General features: G+C 33.9%; 1 protein-coding gene across 3 annotated transcripts; it reads left to right on the forward strand.

Moving 5' to 3' along the window:
• Window positions 1–942: 942 nt before the first annotated feature.
• On the forward strand, window positions 943–18,573 carry LOC113737834 (disease resistance protein At4g27190-like). 3 transcript variants are annotated; one of them, XR_003459990.2, is made up of 3 exons: window positions 943–1,125; window positions 1,823–1,897; window positions 4,355–6,125. XR_003459990.2 is itself a non-coding variant. In XM_072083512.1 (3 exons), the coding sequence occupies exon 3, from the start codon at window positions 14,487–14,489 to the stop codon at window positions 18,306–18,308; it is 3,822 nt and encodes a 1,273-aa protein (XP_071939613.1). In that variant the 5' UTR covers window positions 943–1,125; window positions 1,823–1,897; window positions 14,473–14,486; the 3' UTR covers window positions 18,309–18,573. The 3 variants fall into 3 exon arrangements, 2 of the variants coding, with proteins under 2 accessions (XP_071939613.1, XP_071939614.1); XM_072083512.1 differs by lacking the exon at window positions 4,355–6,125 and adding an exon at window positions 14,473–18,573; XM_072083513.1 differs by lacking the exons at window positions 943–1,125; window positions 4,355–6,125 and adding exons at window positions 1,398–1,719; window positions 14,473–18,573.
• Window positions 18,574–21,234: the final 2,661 nt, after the last annotated feature.

A 21,234-nucleotide genomic window follows, 5' to 3' on the forward strand; every position in this document is an offset into this window, starting at 1 on the left:
TTCCTCTTCCTCCCTTCTCTTCCCCTTTCTCTCCTCATTTTGCGACAAAAAAGGGAAAAGGAGGGGATGAGGATAGTGAGGGAAGAAAGGAGAAAAAATAAGGGAGGAGGAAGAAGAAGAGCAAGATGGAGGAGGAGTATGGAGAGAGAAGAAGAAGGAGAGGAAGGAAAGAGGGGAGAAGGGCGACGGTGGTGTGGCATTGGACGAGGAAGGAGGTAAGTGGTGATGATAATGGTGGGTGCAAGAAAAAAAAAGATTGTAGGATTTGCTATATTTTTTTAAAATTTTATTTTTGTATTTTTGTAGGTTGTATTTAAAATTATTTGAACTAGGAGCTTTTAATGGTATTTTTAAAGTGTGTTACACCAGCATTATATTTAAAAATTTTATTTTTGAAAAACACTAGTTACGAGTTTGTTTGGACAACAAGAATTTGGAATAAAAATTTCAGATTTTGTTTTGCTTGCATCATACACACAATTCCCAATCACCTTTTTATCTCACATACATCACATCACAAAAAGTGCTACAGTAACTGAATCAAATAAATCATCCAAATAAATTCTTATCCAAACAAACTCAATCCAGCATATAATTTCGCCGTCAACAGCTCGATTTATATCCAATCTAATTTTAAGGCTGCCTGGGTGGCACATGGCATTGAATGATTCGACTGGGTATCCAATGTTAGAGGATCCATCCCAAGTTTCCATCCTATCATTATGTGATTTTCTAAAAAAAAAAAAAAAAATCAAAGAAATGGACAACCACACATTCAAATGTAAAAATAAACGTGCAGTAGCTGTAGATTGTTGATATCTGACGACCAAAAAAAAGGAAAAAAAATCTAAACATGACGTGACTTCTACACGCTATACAAGGGTCCGTTTAATTGAATGTTTCTTCCTCAATGCAGGCGTATGCAAGGATCCCTTTCTTTGAAGACCAATAATTCACCTATACAAATCCAAAAGCCAACAAAGTAACTAAAACCAACGCGAGAACCCATTTCAATATCCACAACAAAGACATTAACCTCAAAATACACAAACTTGGAATGCAAAACACAAGGCCTTGCGTTCAGGGAGCAAAATATCAGAACCCTAAGTTCCTTATGTACTAACGGTAAGTTGGTAACTAGTTCGAGCTTGAAATTGCTTTTAAACACGGTATCAGCTGAATATACGATGTTTTACAGGGTAAATTTGAGTCTTATTCTTAATTCTTAGTCAATGCTGAAATTCTTTGATTATGTGAAATGTAGACTACAAAAACAAGGGAAATTATTGAACAAAAAATTAAGAAAAAGGGAATAAAACTATCACGAGGAAAATCTAGACAAGTCTACTAGAGGAAAACTACAATTAGAAAATCTTGCAAGGAAGCAAGTTCTCACTGGCAGAACCAATAAGAGAGAAAACTTGTATGTATAGGCTCAGATGGAAGAGAAAAACTTTGCAGGGGAACTTCGCAGTAAGAAGGAAAGAGGAGAGAAGGAAGAGAGTTGCAATAAGTTCAATTAGCAATAGTTAAAACAAAAGAGAATTTGGGATTTGAGGGAGTTGTATATGGTATTTTCGCCCGTAAACAACAGCAAGTTATTTGTCTTTTTTATTTTTTCAACGTTGTGGAGCAACATCCGTAAATGTACTGTTTCCCCTCTGGATTTGATAATCGAGCAGCACCTCTTCATTCACTAATTTCAACTGTTTAGTGACTGTAAGCCAGCCCAAGCTTTTAATTCTTCATCTTTGCTGTTTACGATTTCAATTACACAAACCATAGCTTATACTTCTTTCGTATTTCATGATCTTACACATAGGGTGTGCTGAGCATCTTCAAGCAAAGGTGTGATCCTGAATGCTACAAAGGAAATTGTAGGAAGATCAACTTCAGTGTAAGTTCCATTATATTTCTAATATGTAACGCAGCTGATCTGCAGCTTTTGTTGCTTAAAGCGATAAAGTCTTTCTGCTTTGAGAAAATCACTTTTCTCCACCTTCTCTGTTTTTTTTTTCTTTTTTTGCATAATACAGAGTCGTTTGTTCTCGATTATCGCTTCCATGTAACATAGTTAGATCATATTTGTTACCCTTTTTGGAAAAAAGAAAAAGAAAACCTACCGAATTTGCTGGGTATCTAAAATATTTCTCCCTACATGCTCTATCATCATGCATCTTTGAAAGTTCAGGCGGAGTGTGTTTGCATGTATAGAGGATTTACAGAGTACAACTTTGAATGTTCAAAGTGATTCTTGAAGGATTCATTCAACCAATGTTCTTTTAACTTGTTTGACCCTCAAAACATCCCTTTTTTGAGTCTCCCTTGAAAAATAAAAAATGGCAACATGAGAAAAACTGCGGTTTGTTGCTGTTTGTTACCCTATACCGTCCCATTGAAAATAGTTCGACAGCCCAAACGCGTTAGAAGATTGTGCAGTCTGATGCTTTTGAAATTAAATGTAATTTAAATGATGTAGAAATCAAGTAGTAAACATATTGAGAGGGAGGACACATACTGAACGACTAAATGATTGGATTTAACCTTTTTGTTTTTTGGAATTGCCTACAAAATTACAACAAACAGTCAAACATAAAAATCTAAGAAGTGATAAAAAAAATAGGATTAAACGTATACACTAGTCCTTTGGATGCATGTATCACAATTTGAATTTGAATTCATTTTTGCACGTATGGCATGCATCCGCGGATGTTAATGCATACAAGATTACCAAAATAATAATAACAATAAACTACTCCTAAGCTACGTTTATCAGCTCTCATGCTAGCAACAGCCGTTAGCCTAAGATTGTATCTTAAGAGATGAATTGTTGCGTCTGTGGTTTTGGTGTAACTTCCATTGCTACTTGCCTTTATCTCTACTAGGTTTTATCTTATGGAGATCTCAATATTAGGCTTACTATTCATGGTGAAGTCCTCTTGCTTGTTTGATTAACCACTGATCTCCACCACAGAAGATTTTGTAGACATACTCCTGTTAGTTTCTAGGAGATTTGTAGACAATTGAAAGCTTTTATTTAGCCTCTCGCCCCAAGATTTTTGACAAAATTCTGTTTCCCTCCTCTACAATATTTTTTACCTTCCAATTTAGTTAATGTTCAACTTAAATTATTAAATGATTTAGCATTACATATTGAATTTTGAAAATCAATGTACTACGTCAAAAAAAGTTATCTAAAGTTAAATTGCATATGCCTTTCAATTAATTTTTACATTTCAATTAATTTTTGCTTTGTGAAATTTCATTTTTTATTTCTTGGTTCTACATACATATGATCTTTTAAATGTACAATCTAAACTAATAAAGTTGTATACTTCTAAAACCTCCCTTTGTAAAAATATAAAATCAAGATTTGGATCCAATTACCAACGCTATTTGCGTACTCCAAGTTGTAAAAAAATTGTGATTGTTTTTAAGAGTTTGATAATATGGAATACTGAATTTATACCTTTTTCCCTTAGGATTGTAAGTGAATTAATGTGTAGAATATATATCTTACTTATTATGTTTCATACACTTAAATTCTCAGAGCCAATGGTAGACCCGGGGCAGCCACGCCCAACTTTCAACATATTCCTACTAACTCCTAAGAAATAGAGAAGATTTTCATTAAAATCCTTAAATTAGCTCCTAAAATTTTGACAAAATTTTATTGCCCCTCTCTACAGTATTTTTGACGTTGCTCTCTAGTTAATTGACTAATAAAATCTAACTTTTATTTATTGCTTTAGCATTTCATATTGACCTTTAAAAATTAATCTTTTATGTCATAAGAAATTTCTTTAAAGTTAAATTGTACATACCTTTCGATTAATTTTTGCATTTTAATTCAATTTTGTTCTGTCAAATTTCATATTTACATATTGAGTCCTAAATACATATGATTTTTAAATGTAAAATTTAAGCTAAAAAGTAACATACTTTTAAAAGATCTCTTTGTAAATATGTAAAATCAAGATTTAGATCCAATTAATAATGTTATCTGTGTATTTCCAATAGAAAATGTGATTGTTTTTAAGAGTTTGATACTATGGGATAGTGAAGATTATATTTTTCCCCTTAAGGATTGTAAGTGAAATAATGCATAGAATGTCCAAGTTACTTATTATGTTTCACACACTTAAATACAGCTTTGTTTGAATAGCCAATGAATTTTGGGAAAAAAAATGTTGCACCATGAAAGCTTTTTATTGACCTTGTACACTTGCAGGAATTTATCGATCAAATTTTTGGTGTCGTTGCTAGGGACAACGCTTAATTCTTACACTTTAGTTATTTTGTAATTTTTGTTTTTATTTTATTTTTTCACTTCATTTTGAATTATCTTGTTCAGATATTTGGTGTATGATCCGATCTCAGAAAGATAGTTTGATATTTGATCCAGAAATAAAGAAGATTGCTAGGAAATTGAAAAGCAAGCCAAGTTATATAAAAAAGCATTGCAACAATCCTCTCCTGGCAATAATATTACCATTGAACTAGTAGTGTTGGGTAGTTCTGATAAAGAAGAGATAGTTGAGGAAAATAGGAACAATGCTAATGATCAACGGCAAATGGTGTTGCCGGTTCCACCCAGCAAGAATTTGTCTTCAGGACATCCAACATCCAGTTATTACAATTTCCCCACATTGTATTCAACTAAGTGAAAGGGCAAGAAATTATGAGTTGAAAATGGGGCATTTTAACATGTTACCCTCATTCCATGGTCTAGCCAATGAAGATCAGTTGTCTTTTATCCGGGAATTTTATGTAGTGGTTCGGACTTTTTCATTAAATGGGGTGACAAAGGATGACCTATGGATGAGATGTTTTCCCTATTATCTTAAGGATCGTACAAAGTCTTGACTTCTCAACTTACCATAGGGATCTTAAGAAATTGGGAAGACATGTATAATATCTTCATGACTAAATATTACTCATCGTATAAGACTATAGATTTGAGGAATAAAGGGGAGTCAATTCATGAAGATTGGGAACATTATAAGCTGCTACTCACCCAATGTCCTCTTCATCAATACTCTTTAGCTCTGCAAGTGCAACTTTGCTATGATGGGTTGAGTCTGACGGCTCAGAACATGGCAGATATCTCAGTTAGAGGATATATTGGGGACAAGATGCCAGAAGAGTTAGTAAGTTTGTACGAGTTGCGTTATAGTAACTCTCAACAAAAGGCGATTTGAGGTAAGAGAATAGGTGCCTATGAAGTGGAATTGCCAAAGGATTTGGGTTCGTAGGTTGCTGAATTAAGTCACCAAGTGCAGCAGATACAGTTAATGTTAACTCATGGCACTAAACCTCAGGAATCTTGTTCTTATTATCATATATACAGGCATACAACTACTAAAAGTTACACCCAAAAGCCTCCTACCTTGGTTGAACATGTGGACTTTACTAGTGCTTATGGTGGTCAAAAATTGCAACAGCAAAGAAATGCCCTTTTACTAACACTTGCAACCTTGAATGGAGAAATCATTCTAATTTTCATGGAAGGAGCAAGGGGCCACGCCTATGGACCACCTGGTTTCCAAAATCAGTAGCTAAGAGCTTAGTATCTACCTTCACTTGTTCATGAGAAAAAGTCAAGTGCTGAGGATATGATGCTTTAATATATACAAAAGATGGATCAAATAGCGCAATCTCAACAAGTCTCAAATCAAAATCTTGAGAGGCAAATGGGTCAATTAGTTAAGGTGTTGAATGAAAAGGAGCAACGAAAGTTCAAAGGAGGCAAGCATGGCGGTAACACTTCGTTCAGGTAAGGTATTGGAGGATCCCATTCAGAAATCCAAAGAGAAGCTAAATAAGCAAGATGAGCAAGTTGTTAGGAAAAAAGGTGAAGAATCTGAGAACAAGGTCCAAAGTTCATGCAAGGAGGTTATTGAAGAACATATCTCGATTGAATTATCTGAAGTCCGACCATATGTGCTACCAATCCCATTTTCTTAGTGTTTGAAGAAGAAGACGTGTTAGGAGATATCAAAAATTTTTTGGAGATGTTAAAAAAATTGTAAGTGAACATCCCTTTTGGTGAGGCCATTGCTAACATGCCAACTTATGCAGAATTCCTCATGGAGATAGTTTCTAACAAGTAATGATTCAAGGAATTGCTACAGTTTTGTTGACAGATAAGTGCAGTGCCGTGGTCCAAAATCGTATTCCTAAAAAAATATCGGATCTAATCTTTTTTACTTTTACAATCACTTTTTTCATCTTACATACGTTACATCCCAACTATGGTATAAAGTTATTCAAAAATTTTTTCCAAATGATCTTCAATCCAAATGGACCCATTGTTTTGTTAAAATAATCTAGTAACAGAAAATAGAAATTTATTTAGAAGCTTTTTTACTTTGAGGTGCAATTAGATATCATGCTGAAAAAAAAAACCATGACTTTCAAATTGCACCAGTAAACTGATAGTTTTTCTTCACATATAAATTCATTTCCCTCACTAAAAATCCTAACTCCATCACTGAAAAAATTAATCTTACATATTAATCTATCACCAAAGATAATAGTATTGTTTGAGGTTTTAACATAAGTTTTGGATTGAAGTGTGCAAAACTTTGGTGTTTGTGATCCAAAAATAAAAGGTGGACCTTAGACAAGGGGTTCGTGGAAAATTGGAACAGTTATTAGATCGGCGGGCTACTGGGCAGTTGCTTAGCCCTTAGAAAGTACTGAAGATTTTCATTGAAAGCCTCTATTTTGCGCACCCCAAACCCCCAAACACAAAGATTTTGGCAAAATTTTGTTGCCTCTCTCTATAATATATTTTTACCTTGCCATTTAGTTAATTGATTTTAAAAAATTTTAACTTCTTATTAATTACTCTAGCATTTCATATTGACATTTTAAAAATTAATCTGTGATGCCAAAAAAATTTCTTTTAAGTTAAATTCTACACCTTTCAATTAATTTTTTCATTGCAATTCATTTTTGCTTTGTCAAATTTCATATTTACGTACTTGGTTCTGCATACATATGATCTTTTAAATGTAAAATTTATGCCAAAAAGATTGTATACTTTTAAAAGTTCTCTTTGTAAATATTTAAAATCAAGATATAGATCCAATTAATGATGCTATTTGCATACTTCTATTTAAATTTTACCCTTTTCTATCAGAATTATAAGTACATTAATGTATAGAATATATAGCTTTCTTATAATGTTATATACACTTAAATTTATTGTGGCTTTCTTTGGATAGCCAATGTATTCCAAAACAAATTTTTTTTTTGTAGCATCATAAATATGTTTCCCAATCATTTTTTTTTATTTTTTTCAATCACCTTGTCATTTAAAATACAGCACATCCCAATCTATACTACAATATTATTTGAAAAATTTTGCAAATTATCATGAATCCAAATGGAGAATCCAAATGGACCTCCTGTTTTGTTAAAATAATTTAGTGCCAAGAAATTTTATTAAAAGCTTTTTACTTTGAATTGCAATTAGCATCATGGTGTCAAGAAAAAAAAATTCATGATTCTAAGATTACACTAACTTACAGTTTTCTACACCAACAAGTCCTCCTCCTAACTAAAAGTCCTGGCTTCCTACCTTCCAAAGAGGAAGAGGTTAAAGTCCTAAAAGAAAAAAAAAAAAAAAACCTAAAACTTGAGGTGACCAAGAATACTACCTCATAGTAGAAGCTAGGTGTCTTTTCCTAAAGAGTCTTTGACTCTTGAAAATACCACGTCCAAACACATGCTCAAGGTAACATGAACGTGGGGGTAAAGTTACTCTAGTAACTGATAGACTTCTTATGGTAAAGAGAACAATGAAGTCTAAAAAGAACAATGACAAAGAGGATCAATAGTAAGGGACCTCAAACGGATTGCATTACCCCCAATAAAGAGGAGTCAATAGTAAGGACCTCAAAGCATGCACGACCTCAAAGAATAGGAACCAATAGTAATGGACCTCAAGTGATAACTGATATGAACAGACTTGGCTGTGGGTACGTAAATATATGTCATATGTTTAGCTTAAACCATTCAAAGAGCTCTGAACTCTCCCTTTCCTTTTTTCTGTGACTTTGAATTGTTTGATTTACAGTGAAACATTAAAAGAGAAGCCACATTTTGCTCTCAACCTCCTGCTCACTGGTTCTCTGTCTTTCTATTTACTTTGTAAAAGGTTAAGATTCTTGAGAACTCAAAAGACTGACATTTACTTACGGTGTGCATAATCGGTAATTTACATACCAAATCATTGCTTTCTTAAGCATGCATTAGCTTAGCAACATGAAGCGGGTATGAAATAGGCACAGCTTCACAATATTTCCTTTATCGATCCAAGTACACACTTTGGATTCGGTTTTGCAAAATATTGTAGTTTTTTATTTCTTGCTCTTACACATATTTGTGTGTTAATTTGGTATATTATGTCTATATGACTATTTCGATAAGCTAACTTGGCATATCCAGCAAATTATACTTTCACTCTTAATCTTTTGGTCTACCAAAATGCATGTTATTATATTGACAAAAAGTTTATGTTTTGTTTGATGTATATCCTTCCTTTTGTTAATTTTCTTAGTTTAGACAAATGAAAAGTACGTTTTTAAGTTTATAGTTTAGTTTGCTTTGAAATTATCTTAATCTTGGAAATGACTATAAAGAAATGAACCAACCCTTTACTAAATTTTCATTGCTCATTTTTTGCAACCTTTTTTATCTCAGAAATTGTTAAGATCCAGGCGCGGAACAAACAACTATTGAGATATAAAGTGCATAACAATTTAATGAGATACAAGCCACAAGCATAAAAGATAGACGACACACAATATTTAACGTGGTTCGGCTCCACCATTGAGCCTACATCCACGGAGAGAAACCTGTTCTTTATTATGAGAAGAAAACCCTATACAAGGATACAACTTGAATCCAAACCCGACCCTTGTATACCATTTCTCATCTCCCAACAACCCTCTCTCACACCTCATGTATAAGGCTACATGATGCCCCTTGTGTCTTCTTGTGTGTGTCTTGTGTGTCCCTTGTGTAGTATGCTAACCCACCTATTTATAGGGAACATTACTGCAAAAAAAAAAATCAAATAACAATTGGAAACCAATATTATTTCCTAAACTCATATAGAGTAGGAAATAGCATCTAATTCCTGCTAAATAGGGTTTTACTTGACTACTACTTCAAGTAACTAAATCCAATTAGGAAACTAGTTACTTCCCACACCAAATAAGAAATCTACCCAAAAGAATTTAAGCCAATTTCCTAACAAATCTCCACCTTGACGAAAATTTCTTTTAGCAACCATTTGCCTTCAACTACCAAATAATATGGTACCAAACTACACATCTGAATCAATACAATCCTGACACCAAATTGATTCAATCGATAAATGAACATATGTAGTTACCTCGAGTTCAAACTCCAGTTGACTCATGAGAAGGTGCCTCAATTCACCATCTCCCTTTGCAGGATTTCTTCTCACCACCACTTGCAATCCGGAATCCCCTTTTGTGAGCTCTAACCCTAACCATTGAGGTAACCAAGTGATAAAATCACCATACTTCTTCCCATCCTCAGGACTGTCTCACCACGTGTGGTTTCCAAGACTCCACCTAAAACAAAAAAACTCGTAACTGTCAGAGTCTTCTGGCGCATGAAAATTAGATTTCTTTGTTTTTTTGGGACACCTGTCACACCACCCAAAGAAAATAACTGAGATCTAAAATCCATCGGGATGAAGTATCAATCGTTGGAGGTGTGAGAAAGTCTCCACCGATTCACGTCCAAAATCAACATTGGACTCCACCTTTTCCTTGACCTTTGAATCACCTGCCTAGATTCACCGTCAAACATCTCCATACTTTTCGACTTTTCATCCTTCACCATCAATGCTTTTCAACAAGTCATTGAAACATGGATACCACCCATCAAATTGTTCAATTAGTAACAACTACTAATCCACTTGATCTCAATAGTTAATTAGGATCCAACTACGAACCTTGAGCAGGCCAGTCTCGCAACCAAGCTCTGATATCACTTGTTAGGATCCAAACGCGGAACAAACAACTATTGAGATATCAAGTGCATAACAATTTAATGAGAAACAAGCCACAAGCATAAAAGATAGACGACACACAATATTTAACGTGGTTCGCCTCCACCATTGAGCTTACATCCACAGAAAGAAACCTGTTCTTTATTATGAGAAGAAAACCCTATACAAGGATACAACTTGAATCCAAACCCGACCCTTGTATACCATCTCTCATCTCCCAAGAACCCTCTCTCACACCCCATGTATAAAGCTATATGATGCCGCTTGTGTCTCCTTGTGTGTGTCTTGTGTGTCCCTTGTGTAGTATGCCAACCCACCTATTTATAGGGAACATTACTGCCAAAAAAAATCAAATAACAATTGGAAACCAATATTATTTCCTAAACTCATATAGAGTAGGAAATAGCATCTAATTCCTGCTAAATAGGGTTTTACTTGACTACTACTTCAAGTAACTAAATCCAATCAGGAAATTAGTTACTTCCCATACCAAATAAGAAATCTACCTAAAAGAATTTAAGCCAAATTCCTAACAGAAATGATGGTTGAGAATTGAACCGTCACTTCAGTAATTATTGTTTTTCTCCTTTAGATATACATTTTGACATGGCAGTTCTTTTCGACATATTCCTTTAGCACCTAGAAATTTTTGAAAGCCTTTATTTTGCCCCCCCTCCCCCCAAGATTTTTCCAATATTTTTGCAAAAATATTCCTCCCAAAATTCAGCTGCCTCCCTTTGCAATATTTTTGACCTTGCTAATTAGTTAATTGGTTTGTAAGATTCAACTAGTTACTAAATGCTTGCGCATTACATATTGACTTTTTTTATTATTATTTAGTTAAGTATAAACTAATATAATTGTGTACTTTTAAAAGTCCTCTTCATGAATATATAAAATCAAGATTTAGATACAATTGATAGTGTCATTTGCATACTTTCAATTTACACCAAAAAAATGTGATTGTCTTTCAAAGTTTATTACTATGGAATGGTGAAGACATACTTTTTTGCCTTAGGATTGTAGGTACATTAATGTATAGAATATATAGCTTACTTCTTATGTTTCAGACACTTAAGTTTACAGTGTAGGCAATGTTTGGATAGCCAATGTATTTAAAAAAAAAATGTTGCATTATAAACATGTTTTCCTTTCATTTTTTTTTTGGGTTAAAAACAAAAAAACCCCTGTGGTATACCTAATATATATAAAAGCCCCCATAGTTTCAAAACATACAAAACGACACCTCATGTTTTGAACTAAATTGTAAATTAACAGAATTCGTTAAACTTAACGAAAATGACGGTCTTGGCTGTTAAGTTTAACGAATTCCGTTAAATTTACCATTAAGTTTACCGAATTCTGTTAAGTTTTCCGTTAAGTTTAACGAATTCTGTTAGTTTACAATTTAATTCAAAACATGAGGTGTCGTTTTGTATGTTTTTGAAATCACGAGAGACTTTTCTGTGTTTTAGGTATACCGTAAGGGGCTTTTTTGTTTTTAACTATTTTTTTTAAATTTTTCAATCATATTTGCATCTCATATACATCACTTCTCAAACTGAGCTATAGTATAATTCAGAACTTTTTTTTTTCTCCAAGTGATCGTTAAACCAAAGAAACCCATTTTTGTTAAACTAATTAAGTGGAAAAAAATAGAAATTTAATTAAAAGCCTTTTACTTTGAGTTGCAATTAGAAATCATGGCGTCAAAAAAAATAAAATTTGTAAACCATAATTTTACACTAGTAAATTGACAATTTTGTACACATATAAGTCTGATCCATGTCTGAAGGTTCTGGCTCCGCCAACAGTATTTTAAACTAGTCTTTATAATATGATATATATATATATATATATGCACAAAGCTATAATTGGGCAGCCATCTTGTAGAACATCCTAAAAAATAAGCAAATTTAGAAAACGCAAAATAAGTCCAATCATTTCCTCTTCTATTCTGCCTCTTGTTGCCTAAAACCATAATTCCTTCACCTTAGCTAGTTGCAGTCATTATTAACCTGCCTTCTTTAACAAATGCTCCTAGGGGTGAGCAAATTCGGTTCTTACCGAATTCATAACCGGTTTCAAATTCAATTCGGTAATTTGAAATCGGGTATTTGGTAATTTGGTACAAATTCGGTACGTACCAAATTCACCGAATTCTAATATGGTATGAAATAGGTAATGAGATTATAAATTAGGTAATAACCGATTTCGCATTCAAATTCGGTAATTGAAATCGGGTACCGCATTACCGCATTCGAATTACCAAATTGGTATATAAAATTATATTATATATAGATAAATGCTATTTAGTATTAGTATATACTACTAATACTTTATTATATTATATAGGTAAATGCTATTAATAATAATTAGTATATGGTATTATCAATTTATCATCATATCATGTACTTATAATAATAATAATATATAATAATGTACAAAATATTATTTTAGTATTTGTTAATTGTTATATGACTATAATAATACCAATATATAGTAATACATAACAATATAAGATAACTATAATACTTATTATTTTATACATGAGTAACATGACTAGAATTAGATAATAATTAACACATATATGTATAATACTAAATATTAAACAATAAACATAATTAGTAATTAAATTTAGATATTGGTAATTTGATACATCATTCATGTTTGAATTATTGAATATTTGAATGCGTAATCTCTAACTTGCAAGTATTAGTGTACTCTACATATTTAACATAAAAATTCATATTATCTATTCACTAATCTTAATTCTTAAGACTTTAAGTATAGATAAGACAACTAAGTAGTTAGCAGTGTAAGTGAATGCATATGAATTGCAAATCAATGTACTAGTGTATTGACTTTCACAATAATATATGTAAGTAAATAAGTTTTATTTTGATTTGAAATAAATTATAAGTTTGTAAATAATATAACTTATCACTACTCATTGTAATTTGTAAGTTTGTAACTAATATTACTTATTATTAATCATTGTAAATTATAAATTCATAAAATCATCACTAATCATTGTACAGTCTAAGGTTTATTCTAGTTTAAATTAATCACTTTTTATGTGTTCCTTAAATCATAGACTAATGATTTTAGGCATAAGTTATCAAATAAGTTAAAATTCATATTATCTATTTACTAATCTTAAGGCTTTAAGTATAGACAAGACAACTAAGCAGTGTAAGACTGTAAGTGAATGTATGTGAATTGCAAATCAATGTATTAGTGTATTGACTTTCACATTAACATGTGTAAGTAAATAAGTTTTTATTCTGATTTGAAATAAATTATAAGTTTGTAACTAATATAACTTATCACTAATCATTGTAATTTGTAAGTTTGTAACTAATATTACTTATTATTAATCAGTGTAAATTATAAATTCATTGTAACTACTAACTAATATTGCTTATAATTAATCATTGTAAATTATAAATTCATAAATTATCACCAATCATTGTATAGTCTAAGGTTTATTCTAGTTTAAATTAATCACTTTTTATGTGTTTCTTAAATCATAGACTAAGGATTCTAGGTATAAGTGATCAAATAAATGCCAATTAAACCACAAAATGATTAGAACATAAGTAATGTGTTCAATTATGAATAAATTTAGGGATCAAATCAGTAATAATTTATAAATCATAGATGAATTCGGTTTAACCGAATTCATTACCGTTTTCGAATTTGAAATCGGTTGCGGAATGAATTCGGTTATGCCCAATTCGGAATTGAAAACGGTTGAAATTTTTACAGGTAGAATAACCGAATTCACCGAATTCAGTGCACCGAATTACCGAATTTGCACCGAATGCACACCCCTAAATGCTCCAATTAAATTAGTGCACTGCTTTTCCTTGGAAGGGTCGATTATTTTTCTCATTTTCAGGAAATATTTTCCAAACTAACCGCACAATCCAACATGCCATAATGACTTTGTCAATTGAGTTTTATGAAGAATAAGCAATAACCACAGAACACCGCATCTCTGACATTCCTCATCAGGTTCTTCTGCTTTTGAGATAATAATTCCATAATTCTACATCATCAGATATCCTGGGTGGTCATTTTTATAAATGAGAAAAAAATGTTAGTGTCATTTCGTAATTAATTATGAAGCAAAGGCCTATAAAGAAAAAAAAAAGGATTGCACATAATCATCTTTCAGTTTTGTGTTTTGTACACAAAATCTGATTTTCGGACAAATGCTCACCTCCCTGCAAATTAGAAGGGAGAGACAGATGACCCGGACTGACCCAGTTCTCTGTTTAAACCAAAGACTCGTCAATTTTGTGAAGTTGAGAAGTTGTTCGATTTGAAATAATAACTTTGGAATTGTTCTAAACCAGTCTCCACCTTTCAAGATTTTCAATTATTTAGTGCTTATACTCGTGTCACAGGTGAAAGGGAAATCATGAAGATGAAATTTTGGTTCCATGCAAGAGACAATCCCCCCAAAAGTAATTTACAGGAGCTCAAGTTAAAGTCTGATTCCTTATTTGATAAGAGAGACGCCATCATCAAGAATTTAGTGCGAGAGCTCAAAAAGGGAAAGATTCCCACAAGAGAGTGCCATACATGGCTGAAGAAGGTGGAAGAGATCAAATATGAGGTGTGTGATTTGCTGAAATCTAAGGCACATGATTCCGAAATTTCTACTATCCGGTCCCGCCTGGATGCTGTGATGAACGAGATATCTGAATATTTGGACAAATCACCAAATAAAAATGACACAGTGGATGATGCAATGATTGGAAGATCCAAGGGAATACAGGAATATTCAAAGGTTGGGGGCGATAAATATCGTACAGCGGAAGTGGAAGTGGGTAAAACACACAACTTTCAAAGAACAGCCGTTCAACTTAATGCTGCTGCAGGGGAATCATCCCCAGCGGGCAAAAAACCAATTTTGGGAAACAGAATGGAGCAGAATAAAGATAAAGAGATGATTTCTCCACCATTAGCTGCTGTTTCTGAACCTGCAGAAACTTGTAGAATGGAAAATGGGCATGTAAAAGCCGAAAACAAAATCTCATTGCTGGATGAAGGGATGTCACTATCAGCTTTTGATCAAAGAGGTGGAGAAATTCCTGAAAGTTTAGGTCCTGAAGGATTAAGGTTGGAAAAATCAGTCTCATCAAAGCTGCTGTCACCATTATCCAGCATGGCACACCCGGAGTTGAATGAATATGAGACAAGGCGAGATACCGTATCTCTTGAAAGGGTAGAGACTCAATCCAATCTTGCAGAAAAAGGTGAAATTACTTTTGCAGAGGTAAAAGAGATGTTAAATACAAATGAAATAAAGGATTCAGAAACACAAGAAAAGCAACATGGATACTCTGGACCTGAAGGCAAAATCCCAGTGAAACAAGAGGCCAAGGAAAAACTAGCTCTGGATGTTGGAGCAGGAATGACTCCAAACAAAACGGTTGTTGAGGTAGCCAGGATTTCAGAGATAGAAGAGATTTCACCAACAGGTGAAATGGGGGATTTTAGAATTGGGAGATCCATCCCTGGACCAGAAAGTTCTATTTCCGATCCTGAAGGAATAATTCACGAATATCAAAGTATGTCCTCCAAGTCTGGAAATAAAAGAGTTAATCCAATGAAGACTAAACCACTTATGAATCTGAAAAGACGTCTGTTTGCCAAGTCTTCTTCAAGAAGTGTAACTGTTCTGGGAGCTCCAAAAGTGGATTCATCAAGAAAAGATGATATAAGATTGACTCAGGGTGATGAAGAACCGAGAATTAGCTGCATGGTACAGAAGATAATTGAATGCATGAAAGATGATAAATACAGAAGAATTGGCATCTACGGAAATGGTGGAATTGGCAAGACAACCGTACTTAAGGCTTTGTTATCCGCTCCTGAAATTAAAGATAAATTTGATTTTCTTATTCAGGTGACCGTCTCAAGATATTGGAGCAGGAAAAAGATTCAGCTTGAGATTGCAAGGCAGATAGAGCTCAGCATGGAAGGCATTCAATCAGCAGATGAACTTGCAAGCAAGTTATTTCATGCACTACAAAGCAGGAAATATTTGCTGCTACTTGATGACGTATGGGACAGTATTAATTTGGCGGCACTAGGTATTAATTTGGAGAGCCATTCTAGATTAGTGGTGGCAACAAGATCAGTTCAGATTTGCAAAAAAGTGGCCTCAGATCGACAGATAGAAGTCGGTGCCCTTTCTTGGAAAGAAGCTTGGAATCTATTCCAGGAACAGGTAGGAGGTGTCATTAACTCCCCCAGTATAAGGCCTCATGCAGAAGCAATAGTTTCAGAATGTGGTGGTTTGCCATTGATGATCATTGTTATTGGAAGAGCGTTGGCTAAGGAAATTGATGTCTCGGGCTGGAGGATTGTGCTGAGTAATCTTTTATCAGTTACTGGATTAGAATCTGGTGACATTGAAAATTGTGATGAAGCTCTACTCCAGAAGCTAAAAGTTGGTTACGACAAATTGCATGACGATGATTTGAAATGCTGCTTCCTATACTGTGTCTTGTTTCCAGAGGATCATAACATTCAAATAATTGAGCTTATCAATTATTGGATCCAGGAGGGCCTTGTCACGGGCAATTCAGCAGATGCATCAAGGAAAGGGTTCAGAATTGTTCGGCATCTTACTGAAGCCTCTCTAGTGGAACCTGTTGATGGTGTTTCAATTAAAATGCATGACTTGATAAGGGATTTGGCATCATGGATCATCTTATCGGAAGAAGGATCCTTGGATTTCTTGGTGGGAAGGAAATTTAACAAAGTTGGGAACCAAGAGCTGATGTTGGAACCAAGGACAATATCAATAGCAAAGAGCCCCCAAAAGTTGCCCAGGGTAGAAAATTGCCTCCTGTCAAGAGCTGGGGCAGGTTTACTATTGCCACCAAAAGAAAGTGAATGGGAAGAAGCCGAGATGATATTTCTCATGGATAATGACATTTCAAAGCTACCCGAGGAGCTAAATTGCCGCAAGTTAAAGATGTTGTTCCTTCAAAGAAACAGACGTCTTACAACTATACCTGCATCATTTTTCAACAGCATGCCTCGTCTACAAGTTGTGAATCTATCCAAGACAAATATAAGATCCTTACCAGCATCACTTTACAGTTTAAGTGGGCTCCAAGCTCTGATTCTTCGCCATTGCCCATGCTTATCTGAAATTTCTCCCAGAATTGGGGAAGTAAAGTCCATAGAGATTCTTGATCTGACAGGTACTGAGATTTATAGCCTACCTCATAGCATTGGCCAGTTATCATCTCTCAAGCATTTTCATGTATCTTTTTATGCATACGTGGATGACAAGAAGTTTCATAATAAGCACAAAAATTTGGTTCCTTGTGGTATAATTTCTGAGCTTCAGTCACTGGAAGAATTGAGCATTGAAGTGCAATCCGGGGATACTCAGTGGAATACAGATGCAGAATTTGTAGCAAAGGAATTGAGCAATCTGAACAAATTGGATACTCTTGGTATCTGTTTCCCCGAAATAAAGTTTCTACGGACTTTCCTTGGATCCAGTCCTGCTTGGAAAGCTGATAATTTGAGGAAGTTCAAATTTGTCATTGGCCATGACATCAAAAGGTCGGCATCTCGTGTCCCAAGACATGCAGAGCAGGATTATGATCAGCAACGCAAGTGCTTGAGATATGTCAGTACTGATAGTGATCACATACCTAATGAAGTTAAGGAAGTCCTCAAGCGGGCCACAGCCTTCTATCTTGATCACCAATCTAGGATCAGAAGCTTAACAGAGTTTGGCATTCAAATTATCAGACAACTGAAGGTCTGTACTGTAAGCGAATGTTCTGACATGGAGTCCATTGTAGATGGTGGCAGTATCATTGATGAAATTGCATTACCAAATCTATCTCACCTAAGTCTTCATTACTTGTGGAACTTGAACAAAATCTGGAAAGGTGAGATAACTGCTGAAAGTTTCAAGGCTTTAAAAGTTTTGTCGGTTCACACATGTCCGAGGTTGGGATTTGTTCTTTCATGCTCTATGGTACAATATTTTCCTAGCCTTGAAGACCTTACGGTAGAAGATTGTGCATCTATGATAGAAATCATACTATGTGAGATGCAGACCGAGGTTTGTTCTGCTGAAATTCCAAAACTGAAGAAGTTGGAACTTCGTTATCTGCCTCAATTGCTTAGAATCTGCCATCAATCTTATCAGCATATTGAGCATCTCAATATTATATACTGCCCAAAGTTTGAGTCCAACTAGCCTACTTGCAGTGAGAAGGCATGCACAGTGAAACCCTTTCTAGGTACCTCATGGATTTATGAATCGTGTGTGAGAAACAACTCAGTTTAATCAGTCCAAGCAGATTGCTGAATAAAAATGTGTATCAAGCTGTGTTAAAGTGTGCTCTTTTCTTTCTTCGTTGTACTTCGTGATTTATTGTAGTTGTATATATATGGACCCCTTGTCTAAAATTATTGAAATATGTTGTGGATATTTTGTAATTTTATTTATTTTTTTCTTTTCACATCCTTTTCAGTCCCAACTGTTAGGTCCAATATTAGAACCCCAAAACGTGACAGTAAAGTCGTTCTTGACCATTTGCCCAACTCTAATAGTTATTATATTGTCGACATCATTTAAGGGGAATAATATTCATTCAATTATATGATTGTATAAGCATATTTTTGCAAGATGTAGAGTTGACTTTAGTCTATATAAACCAAAAGGAATTTGTTTATTATGATACATTTACTGAGAAACAGTTACAACCAATTTTACAATTTGCCATGACTCATATTATACCTTTATAGGTGAAACACGTACTCTTTTCTCTGATAACATAATTGCAGGGCTTTTGTAATTCATATCAAACTATTAAAGTCTTTGCAAGAAAACTACTACAAGATTTATCAGCACGCATGGTTGTATACAATTATCATTAAGAATCAAAAGAAGATTAACGTTCTATATTCTAAGCTGACATCTCTGTGAAAGATCTATTAGTAGAAAATGTTGCAACTAATAGTGGTCGATCCAAAGGCACTGACCATAAGGCCATAATCCAAACAAAAATACACTGCTAAATTCAGCAAATCACGTAAACGTAAATGTTCTGCCAATTATATTCTTGTGCAAATAATCATCGATACACCCAAAAAGTACATATCTAAAATAAATACAGTAAAACGTCTGAAAAGGCATCTAGAGAAATCAAATGACTCTTTTGAAATAGTTTAGGCGGTGGATGTGAAGTTAAAGTTTGGCGCATGTGGCTTGAGATCCCAAAAGCGTAAAGGTGAAGCCCAACCTTGAAGTTGCTAGATCAAATTGTAGGAGTAAATCTTCCAACTGAAAACCACCAATCACAATTGAGGTTCTGGGATTCAAAAAATGTTAATAAAGGTTCACCCCAAAATTCTTGGCTTGGGCTAAAATTTGACAAATGTGCATCAACGATTTGACTTAACTCGTGATTTTTCCTTTCAACTACACCATTTTGTTATGGTGCATAAGGAATAGTAATTTTATGTTTTATCCTAGCAGACTAAATAGTTAATATCATTATATTCTCCACCTCTATCAGACTTGAGCATTTCACAGATGTTTCATGATAAAATTCAACTTCACTCTTATATATTTTAAATTTATGCATGACTTTACCTTTTAAATGCAGCAAATAAACATGACAATATCTAGAGAAATCATTTATAATCAGTGACAAAATATTTATTTCCTCCTAAAGTAGGTGTGCCATGTAAGTCACATGCTTCACTATGAATCAAGTCCAAAACTTTGATACTTCTTTCAACTTCAAGAAGTGGAATTCTTGTGATTTTTTTGTTAGCATGCTTTTGTTGCATTTTTCTTCATTTTTGTCACAATATGGCAATAGATCAAGTTTTATAATTTCATGCATTCTTTTATAATTAACATAACCAAGTCTATTATACTCTAAACTAGAAGAAAACTTAACCAAATATGCAGAAACAATATTATTCTTACTATTACCAGTTGCAAGTACATTTAATTTAAACATCCTATTGCAAAGATAACCCTTACCTACATATATACCAAACTTGGATAAGATGAACTTCTTAGCCTCAAAAACAAATTTAAAACCAAACGTGTTAAACAAACTACCCGACACTAAGTTCTTCTAACTTCCAGCACATAGAGTACATTAGTCAAAGTTACTACATTTTTAGAAGTGAACTTTAATTCTATTTCACTAACCCCTTGAACAGAAATGGTAATAGAATTTTCCATATAAACCACGATGTCTTCATCCATCAGTTTCACGATCATGAAAACCTCTTTATTGTTGCAAATGTGATATGTAGCACTGAAATTAATCCACCAAGCAAAATCATTTTCAATCATATTGATTTCAGAAATCGTAACGACCAGATTTTTGTTTACATTGTTGCAAGAGTCTTGCTTCTCCTTTTTACTCTTAAGAATCTTGCACTTGGACTTGTAGTGTCCTTTCCTTTTGTAGTAGAAGCACTTGCCTTTCTTCCTTTTCTTGTTGTTGGACTAATTCTTGCATTGTTGGCCTCTCCTACTTCCTTGGGACTTGCTTGTTTGTTCCTCTTCTATCATATGCACTTTGGTTCTCTTCAAGGAATTGTGTATTCTTATTTTCTTGGGTTGAATTTCCTCCTCTACTCGAAGAGACTTAGCAAGGGTCTCAAGAGAGATATCCTCCTTTCTATGTTTGAGGTCTCTTTTGAAATCTTTCCAATATGGTCGTAACTTATTTATTATAGAACATATAATAACGGCTTCATTCATGTGCAATTTGTGTTGTGTAAAGTGATTAAGAAGCCGTTTAATCTCAGCAAATTGCTCCGTAATAGACCTATTATCTACCATTTTATAACTATTAAAAGAGGAGATAAGAAACTTCTTATTTGTTGCATCTTCTTGCATATATTTGGATTCCAATTGATCCCAATGTTCCATGATAGTTGGAATTGAATGGTAGACATTGAACAAATCATGTGTTGAGAATATGACCGTGGCAAGTCTCATTATCATTCTACCATTTTTGGCGTTTGTGCATGTTCTCAAGAGCTTCATCAGGATTGACAATCAAGGGTTTTGGAGCGGTCAAAATATAAACTACTTGAAGAGCAGTAAGGAGGAAAAGAATACATTTTTGCCATCTCATAAAGTTCCTGCC

This window comes from Coffea arabica, chromosome 3e (assembly GCF_036785885.1).
Source record: "Coffea arabica cultivar ET-39 chromosome 3e, Coffea Arabica ET-39 HiFi, whole genome shotgun sequence".
NCBI lineage: Eukaryota > Viridiplantae > Streptophyta > Magnoliopsida > Gentianales > Rubiaceae > Coffea > Coffea arabica.